At 47.0% G+C, this 9,283-nt stretch overlaps 1 protein-coding gene across 1 annotated transcript in view; it reads left to right on the plus strand.

The window, feature by feature from the left end:
• The window catches only part of LOC104464800 (alpha-2-macroglobulin-like protein 1), a 23,042-nt gene that overhangs the window by 13,349 nt on the left and 410 nt on the right, over positions 1 to 9,283 (plus strand). The window contains exons 20-31 of the mRNA XM_010077635.1: positions 10 to 158; positions 279 to 405; positions 695 to 816; positions 1,297 to 1,351; positions 2,029 to 2,112; positions 2,495 to 2,675; positions 3,622 to 3,692; positions 7,093 to 7,304; positions 7,487 to 7,702; positions 8,143 to 8,267; positions 8,630 to 8,720; positions 9,157 to 9,225. Coding sequence (XP_010075937.1) covers positions 10 to 158; positions 279 to 405; positions 695 to 816; positions 1,297 to 1,351; positions 2,029 to 2,112; positions 2,495 to 2,675; positions 3,622 to 3,692; positions 7,093 to 7,304; positions 7,487 to 7,702; positions 8,143 to 8,267; positions 8,630 to 8,720; positions 9,157 to 9,225 — 1,502 coding nt within the window. The remainder of the gene's footprint in view (positions 1 to 9; positions 159 to 278; positions 406 to 694; positions 817 to 1,296; positions 1,352 to 2,028; positions 2,113 to 2,494; positions 2,676 to 3,621; positions 3,693 to 7,092; positions 7,305 to 7,486; positions 7,703 to 8,142; positions 8,268 to 8,629; positions 8,721 to 9,156; positions 9,226 to 9,283) is intronic.

Here is a 9,283-nt window from a genome sequence, read left to right on the forward strand (position 1 = left end):
TCGGCACAGGACGTAATGGCTTTGGACTTGCTCCAACCTCCAGTCTACGTGTTTTCAAGCCTTTTCTTGTGGAGCTCACACTGCCATCTTCTGTGATCCAGGGTGAGACCTTCATCTTGAAAGCCACAGTCTTCAATTACCTGCAGCAATGCATGAAGGTGGGTGAGCCCTGATAGGCTCTGCAACAAAAGCAGGGTATGGGTAGGTAGGAGACAGCTGAAATCTATGGCCTGTGATGTTTATCTTGTTACCACCTGCCATCCCTGCTTCCCCTTCAGATACAAGTGACCCTGGAGGAGTTAGCACACTTCCAGCTGAAGCCTTGCAAAGGCTGTGTCAACAGCAGCTGCTTATGTGCCAAGGAAGCTAAGACCTTTCAGTGGAATGTCACAGCTGAGCAACTAGGTGAGAAGAACAGGGAGGTGGGGTGGTGAAATTGGGAAGGGAAGGGACCAAGGTCAGGATGTTTTGTAAGATCTGACATGGAGTGAGGAGTTGTTTGTCCTCTTAACTGGAGAGTCCTTGATTACATTCATCCTACGTTCATGATTATTTGTAAGTCTGTGCTAGGAGGTACAGAATCATATAGTGCTCTCATACAATTTTTTGTTGTCAACAGGTGACTTCTATTGTATTAATAAGAAGTGCATCCTCGGAAGATGTTTTATGCACCAAAAATGTATGTTATTTTCAGGGCTCATGAACATCACCCTCAGCACAGAGGCTGTGGCCACTGAAGAGCTCTGTGGTGAAGAGAAGCCATTTGTCCCAAACCAAGGACAGAAAGACACGATCACCAAACTCCTTCTAGTCCAGGTCAGACAAAATCTTCTGTTACCTAGACCTAAAAATGGGCTTTGTGCAATTCCCGGATTTTGTGCAGGATAATTTTGGGAGTTACCCTTTGCTACTAAAGGTGTATAATTAGAATCTCAGGGCCTGAGCTGGGCCCAACCATGAGGGCTGGTGGATGTGGGAGGTAGGGGGGTATCCTCCACTTCATACCACGGAAAGCTTTAAATGTGTATGCTCTTTTATGCCCTCATTCCTGAGCTCTCTGCTGAAAACCCATTGCAGACACATTCAGAGGTTATTATGTTCTGAAAATGCGTGGTATTTTCTTATCTGAAATGAAAATGATTGACAGTAATTTACATTTTTTTTATGTGACAATGATGTTACTCTAGCTGAATCTCCAGCCTGAACCAGGATTTTGTCCATATCTATTTCTAATCCACTTGTAATCCTGTTTCTCTCGTGTGTTCATTATAATGCTACTCTTCTGTGCTCCAACAGCCAGAGGGGGTGTTGGTAGAAAAGGCTCACAGCTCCATCCTGTGTCCCAAAAAAGGTAGAGAGATTTTTTTTTTTCTTCCTTCTCCCTGCTCATCCCCCCCTTCCTGCCTAACCACCTCTGGGTCTTTCCATTTTCTCTGTCAACATGGCCAAGCTAGAGAAGCATACTCTAACTGTGGTGCCAGCTAGAGCTTCCCCTGGGTAAGGATGTGGGGAGGTCCAATCTTTTACATCAACATCCCTGATACTAATGCGATAGCTTGAGGCCTTTTTCAGCTGTGGTAATAAAACCAGACGACTGAGGCTGGAGGACATGACTTAGGATTGCTGCTCCTGTCTTGAATTTAAGGGTGCATGACAAGGCCACTAGCAGATTTTGAGAGCACGAGGCGCCTTGAGAAGACATACCTGCAACTGACATCTGAAACGAGATGCAGTAGCTTATGTAAAGAAAAGCAGGAAGGAGGCTTTGACCACAGAGGGTTTCCAGGAGAAGATCCCCTCAACCTCTTTAGAAGGAATGCTGTTAGGATAGTGCAGTCACAAAGAGGTTGATGGAGGAAGCTGAGGGTGGAATGGGACAGTTTTTGAGGTGGTCTGCAACCTCTATGTCAGGAAAATGGGATGTAAGCACAGAACAGTTTCAAATAGTCTCTGGAAATTTCGAAGGCTGTCTTCATTGGAATCTTTTTCTTTTTGTCCTCCCCACGAACCTTACCCCGCTGGTGTCAGGGAATCCAGCACAGGAGTCAGTGTCCCTGATGTTGCCTCTAGATGTGGTTGAAGGTTCTGTTAGAGCTACCATCTTGGTCACCGGTAAGGAATTCAGCTATGATGATACCTTTCCAAATCCTGTATCTCTGAGTTTAGCCCTAGGAAAGCCCACAGTCTTTCTGAGGTTTCACTGCCTTGTACTTCCCATGTGTGTGGCTGTGTTTCCTGGTTCCAGATAACCTAAAACGCTCAGCAAGGGACAGGATGTTCTGTTTATGGGCTTCCCATGCCAGAATGGGAATGTATACAGCACATATGGAGGGCACAGTGGAACTAATATGCTGACTGGACAGAGGTGCCCCCACACAGCTGTACTGGGGCTGTATTGTCTGGTGCACTGCTGGGAATGGGTCACAGGTAGGAGGAGGTGAATCTGCAAACCTCCAGCCCAGGAGGTGGTCAGGGTGCCTATGGTCTGTTCCAGGTGACCTCATGGGGACAGCACTGCAGAACCTGGACCGTCTGGTGCAGATGCCCCATGGCTGTGGGGAGCAGAACATGGTGCTGTTTGCCCCCATTGTCTATGTGCTGCAGTACCTGGAGAAGACAAGGCAGCTGACCCCTGAGATCAAGGAAAGGGCAACCAGATTCCTGCGCAAAGGCAAGTACAACAGACCCACCTTGCTCTTCTGCCTTCCCTTGTGTCCAACCTGCTAATGGTTGCCTACTCCCCTTCCCCCAGAGCACTCAACCACTTACCACCACCCCACTCCCTACCCAGGGATCTCACTACAAAAACCATTCTGAGCACTAATGTCCTATCCTGCTTCCCAGGGTACCAGATACAGCTGCAGTATCAACACCCTGATGGTTCCTACAGTGAATTTGGTACCAAGGATGAGTATGGTAATACTTGGTAAGTCCTGGGCTCTCTCCCTGCTGTGTACCTGCTGTCTGACAGCCTGAAGGTGGGCAGCTTTCTGCTTCCAACATTGAATCCTTTCTGTCCCATTGGACACAAAACGTTCCAGATGCTTTGTGGGCTAGGGCATCCCAGGGGTATGCAACTGTCCTTGGGGTAAACTGTCCTTGGACCAGCAAATATAGGTGAGGAGTTTCAAATTCTCAATTTTTTTCTTTGTCCTCAACTTCTGCTTAGATTCTGTCTTTCCATGCATTCTTCCCTCTCTCTCATTCACTCCATCTCTCTCTGCTTCTCTCTTCCCTCTCATGGCATTTTTTGTTCTCTCCCCAACCAGGCTGACAGCATTTGTGGTTAAATGCTTTGTCCAAGCCAAGCCATACATTTTCCTGGATAACAGGACCATCCAAGCCGCTCTCACCTGGCTAGAGTTCCACCAGCTTCCCAACGGTTGCTTCAGAAATGTGGGCCAACTTTTCCATACAGCCATGAAGGTAGGAGCCAGAGCACCTTGAAGAAAAACTCAAAGCAGTTCTTGCCAAGTGTAATGGTTTAGTTTACTTTCCTGTATTGTTCTGCTTTCTTGTGTAGAAGCAAGCCAGTGATAGGTGAGACCTTTACTGAAAACCTTCAGGTCTTTGTGTATTAACTTTCCCAGCTTTTTGGATGGTTATGCTTTTTGTAGGGAGGTGTGGATGGGGAAGTTCCCTTGGCTGCCTACATCACTGCTGCATACTTGGAGGCAGGAGAGACACCAGAGGTAAATATTGGGATTTTTTGCCATGCTCTTGCCTTAAAATCTGAATCCTGAAGAGCTTAGTGAGGCAGGCAATAGAGTTTCTTGGAGAGGCTTGTGGACAAAGCAATAGGATGGGACACAAAGAATTTATCACTTCTCAGGAAAAAGCCTCAACTAGCCCTTGAGAAGGACATCGCTAGCAGGGGAGAAGGTGAGGTTAGACTACAGGGAGCAATTGGAGTTCATTGCTGGATACTATGCCCATTTCCCAGGCTTTGGCTGCTCATTCCAGCTCCCCCTCCCCATCCTCCCATCCTCTTGCTATTCTTTGTACTTTGGGAAGGAAAGCAAAGAGTTACTGAGAAGAGACAAGACTGTGCTCCAAATCCATGAGTAAAATTCTGAAAGGGAGACAAACAGGACCTCAAAGCAATTTGCATAATGAGCTAGTGGAAGCCATTCTGTCCTGAATGAATCCACAGAGGGTGACTTAAGTGCTCTGACAGTGGTGATAGAAAATCTAGGCTATGACAAGGTAGGAGACCTCATGGAATTCCTGATACTCCAGAGAAGATGACAACAGTATTATTAGTGCAGAAAGGATTATCCATGGAGTGAGGAATGCTTTGTTGCAGAAGCAGATTTGTTGATGTGAAAGTAACCAGACAGTTACTCAATTGGACATAAATGCATAAACTATTGTGGTTGGTTTTTTTTTTTTTTAAAGGGTCATGACAATTAAAGACACTCGGAAGTATCAACAAATAAGTAAAAATACAAGTCTCTCAGTAGCTATCCTAGCTCCAATGAAGGCATTTGCTGAGTAGGTCTGTGGGTAGATGAAGGGGAAAATACAAAGCTTGTCATAGCACCCAGGAAAAGAGTATCCTTGAGTGGGTTATAAATGCTTTTACAAAGCATATACAATTACTGGTGATCAAAATTCTGAGAGAGAGTTTGAGGATGTCCTGAAAGGGCTAATGCACTCAAGATGTTTAGAACAGATACTACTTTCCCTTACAAGCATACCTAAAAGTCTCACGAAAGTCGTTAGGGGTTAAATGCAGGGAGAAGGTTGGAGATGTTTTATACTGTCCTGAATGAACTGATATTAAAGCCTGGTTTGATTAACAAAAACATCTAGGCAGATACAAACAGCCTTCTCTGCCATTCTGGGTTGGAAGTTGATCTCTTGGAACAAAACAGATTGTTTATATTGACTGCAGAAACAAATGGCATGTTGTAGAAGAACAGTATCTTAGCTGGCATGTGACTGCTCCCTGGGAAGCTATATGCTTCTGTAGAGTATGCACTTAGGACTGCTGTTGTCAACACCAGGATGAGCACAGCAGGTGTGAAAACACTTCCAGTAGAATGGCACTCTCAGTTCTTGTGTTAGTTTCACCAGAAAACACCAGAGCCAGGTGGGTTATAATACATGTCAGACTATTCCTAGTCAAGGTATTAAGATGTATGGTAACAGTCAGCACTTCACAGGTGGTACATCAAGTGGTAGTTGTACAAACACCAGTGCTGTTACCTCCATTTCAACTGTCTGGGAAAGTGAGAGACTTAAGAAAAGGAATAATAAAGGAACCTCTGAAAAAATTCAGGAGTGTGATGTAATTCTTACTCACGTCTATTCAGTTACAGAATACGAAGGTTACTGTGCTGCTTACAGTTATTATATTTAAGGACAAATAGAACAGTAGGACTTTTGAAATGATGGGAGCTTAGCTTACCACTTCTGCTGGGCTTTAACAAGAGAGAGCAACCAAAAAGCATCAGCTGGATCCTAGCGACTTTTGGTACTCCATGAGTAGATACTGTAAGTATTTCTGAGAATTGGTGGATACATCTGGTAATACTGCTCCACCATCTGTGCAGCACAAAGATGACACAGACATTACATTTTCTCTTTCCTAGAAGGGAAACAGGTGAGGAGCATGTCACATGTCAGAATAAATCTCGACTGTAGCCCTTGTGTGATCCTTGGTGTACTTAACCAAGAGGCCTTGAAGAGGGGAAACCATAAAGTGCTGTAGATGCACACATATGGCACAGGCAACCACTGTGAGCCTTTGGCTCATGTTTGGAATAGCATAGCTGAATGCTGGAATACAGTGCTGCTGAGATCAGTGGGTTTGCTGCCTCCTGCCAACACCAGTACTGCTGTTGCAGGGTAAACTGGAAATCCCAGTGACCTTGTAAGGCACTGTAGAGGTGAACCGAACACAGTAATCTTGGTCAGCAGGCTGGGTGTAAGCATTTGCAATTGTGAATTGTTGGTCTTGCTGTGTTCAGACTTGGAAAGTAAGACGTGGTGGTGTTATTCTAGCACTAAAGCATTCATTTCACTGAGAGAGCACTGTTGAAAACCCAGGACCAGCTCAGGAAGGGTCTGTCAAGCGCCTTGCACTAAGGGCTGGAGACACTGCTTACTGGTGCTGCACTGATACAAAGAGAAAAGTGCAGGCTCGAGCACAGAGACACTTCAGGAAATGTATGGGGTGCTTTCTGTGCCGGCATGTGCTGCTACATCCTTTTGCTTGTGTACCTTAGTGTTTGCCCACCTCACTTGTGTTTGTGTCTGACCAACACCCATGTAACTCTTCTCTGTAGAGTACAGTGGTGCACAAGGCTCTTGGCTGCATTGCTTCTTCCCTTCCCAAAGTTGCCAGCACTTACACCCAGGCCCTGCTGGCCTACACCTTCGCCCTGGCTAAGGACTCTCAACGCATGCAAGAGCTACTTGATGTGCTTGATCAAAAGGCAATCAGAACAGGTATGGGAATGTCAGGCCAGGTGAACATCAGAGAAGGGACAAGTGACCTTTCTGAGTCCTTGGTTACGTGTAACTTGGAAAGATCACAGCCTCAACCTTTAGGTCCTTCACCTAAGAGAGTGTTTAGATAGCCAGTCTACAAACTCAGAGTATATGCTGGAAATATTGCGGTGTGAGTGCTGATCTCCTTCAAACTTCTCCTCCTTCTCTGGTACCCAAAGTGGAGGTTGGGCTCTGAGAGAAGCGTGCTTTCTTATGCAGGACTGGAAAGCACCAGAGAGGGAAGCAAGCTGCCCTGCTTCTTGTTAGTCCCTGACCCCTGGAACTGGGTAGTGGGTAGCTAGCTAGCATCAGGTAGTTAGTGGACCTGGCAAACAGGACAATGGAGAATTTGTGTGTCTGGGAGGTACTGTGTATGCAGATTATCAGCATACTAGTTTTTGTATATCATCTTGGTGTGTAATATGGAGTGTTGGGTATTGCAAATACATGGGATTGCAGTGTACTCAGTGATGTATGACCCAGCCAAGAGGTATTTACTTGATGGTCTTTGCAGCCACAAGCCACTGTGCCTCCTAGGCTTCAGGATTTTTTTCCTGGCATCCCTCAATGTCATCTACTCCCTTCCTTTCCCAGATGGGCAGATCCACTGGAGTCAGACCTCATCCAAGCCCAGACCCAGCCCTTGGTCACAGCCACTGTCTGTGGATGTGGAATTGACAGCCTATGTTCTCCTGGCCCTTCTCTCCAAGCCAAATGTCACAGGGTCTGATCTCACCACAGCCTCTGGCATAGTGGCCTGGCTCACCAGGCAACAGAATGCCTATGGAGGTTTTGCCTCAACACAGGTAACTTGTGGCTGGGGAGGGGGATTTTGCTTGAGAAAGAACCTCTGCACAAGCTTTGCACAACTTATGCAAGTGTGAATGCTTTGAGGAGAGGAGCCCTTGTTTATGGAGGTCCTCAGGACAGTGAGTTCAAGTGTCTTTGCGTCTCCGAACTGCAAATGTAATTGTTTTTTCCTTTTCAGGATACAGTAGTCGCCTTGCAGGCCTTGGCTAAGTATGCAGCACTGACATACAGCACAAAAGGGGTTGCAGAAGTGAAGGTGAGGTCCCAGAGAGGCTTTGGGAGGAAGTTTCAAGTCTCCTACCAGAACCGGCTATTGGTGCAGGAGGCAGCACTGACAGAAGTCCCGGGAAAGTTCTTGGTGCAGGCCCACGGCAGCTGTTGTGTCTTTACCCGGGTAGGTTCCCACAAACCCTGCTGTGACAACCCTCTGCTCATCACCTTATCAAAACCAAAAGTTGCCATTGCAGCAATATGCAAGGAAATGTGCAGGAGCTGGGCTTAATCCCAGCCTGTTGCCAAAGCAATAAACCTGTGTGCTGCAGGAGACTTGAGACAGAACCATGTCCATGGTTCTCTGTGTACTGGCGGATAGAAATGTTGTATAGTGGTCCCACTGCTGTGTCCCTGACCTGCACAGCCTCCAGGGGAAGGGTGAGGAGATCATCAAGGTTTCCAATATGAGTGACCTTTATTTTGGGTAACAGGTGAGTGTGCTCACTGTGTATGGTTTATCCAGTCACTGTCTGGGGTCCATATCTTGAGGATTAGAGTACTCAGTGAAAGGTATGAACTAACTCTCCATGTCTTATTCTGTCCTTTTGTCTGTCCCTGCAGATGGTGCTGAGGTACAACACACCCTCCCCACAGGTCTCCACATCCTTTGCCTTGCAAGTGAAAACTGAGCCAGTCAATTGCACGGAGGATGACACACATGCTGTTGCTGTCTATGTCAATGTCAGGTGACTCTAAAGACACAGCTCCGCTTGGGAAGGAAAGCAAGGCAAGGCTGGAGAGCTGAGGGGTGCTTCTTTGCAGTTTCAGTAGAAGGTCCAGATGGAGAAGGAAAGATACAATCGTCTCCAGGGAAGGGGAAGTGTTTCCAAGGGCTTTGGTTCTTGCTAGGGAGAGGAGTGCAAATAGTCACCTCTGACTGGGGATGCTCAGAGCAGTGCAGCCATCATCTGCCCCCTGTGAGAGGAAGCAGCGACTGCCTTGGCCCCGGTCCTGACTGAGCTGCCTGGCTTAGGGTCCTGCACGCAGGAGATCGTGGTGAAGGGAAGGGGAAGCTGGGAGGGACTCTCTTTTTGATCTTCTCCCACAGGTACACTGGGAAGAGATCAACTCCCAACATGGTGATCTTGGAGGTGTCCCTACTGACTGGATTCGTCCTGGCTCCAGGATCTGGGATGTCTGTAAGAAGCCTGTAATCAGGATGGTGATGTGGTGTCAGTGGGATCATCCATGCCCAAGGAGAGGGGGAGGTTGCATAGGAAGGTGTTGCCTGTCTCTCTCTTGAGCAATCTCACCATCCTTTCCCCTCTGCCACACAACAAACATGAACACATACTGTCAGCTCCCTCTTTGTGCCTTGAGGATGGTGATCTTTCTGGGCCAGTTTGCTCAAGCATATCCTTGATAGCTAAGTAGCCTAGGTTGCTGTCCTTGGGTTTTCCAGGAGCTGAGTGGCCCTGCAGGGAGATCAGCCTGAAGGGCTAAGAGCCCAAAATAAGCTTGTAAGTGAGTGAGTGAGAACCTGCCCACTCAAGCTTAGATAAACCTTGTTGGGATGTCTCACACTTGCTTTTCAAAAGACCCAACTAAATGGTTTCCTTTGCTCTCCTGTCTTAGCTGCAGCATTGGCACCCTGTGAGAAGAACTGAGAAAACACAAGGAGGTGTTGCCATCTACTTGGACAAGGTATGTGCGTGCTACTAGAGAAGCTGCAGGAGTGGAGGACAGTGGCAGAGTTGTGTAG

The sequence above is a fragment of the Pterocles gutturalis genome, unplaced genomic scaffold (genome assembly GCF_000699245.1).
Source record: "Pterocles gutturalis isolate BGI_N339 unplaced genomic scaffold, ASM69924v1 scaffold5143, whole genome shotgun sequence".
In the NCBI taxonomy this organism is placed as follows: domain Eukaryota; kingdom Metazoa; phylum Chordata; class Aves; order Pterocliformes; family Pteroclidae; genus Pterocles; species Pterocles gutturalis.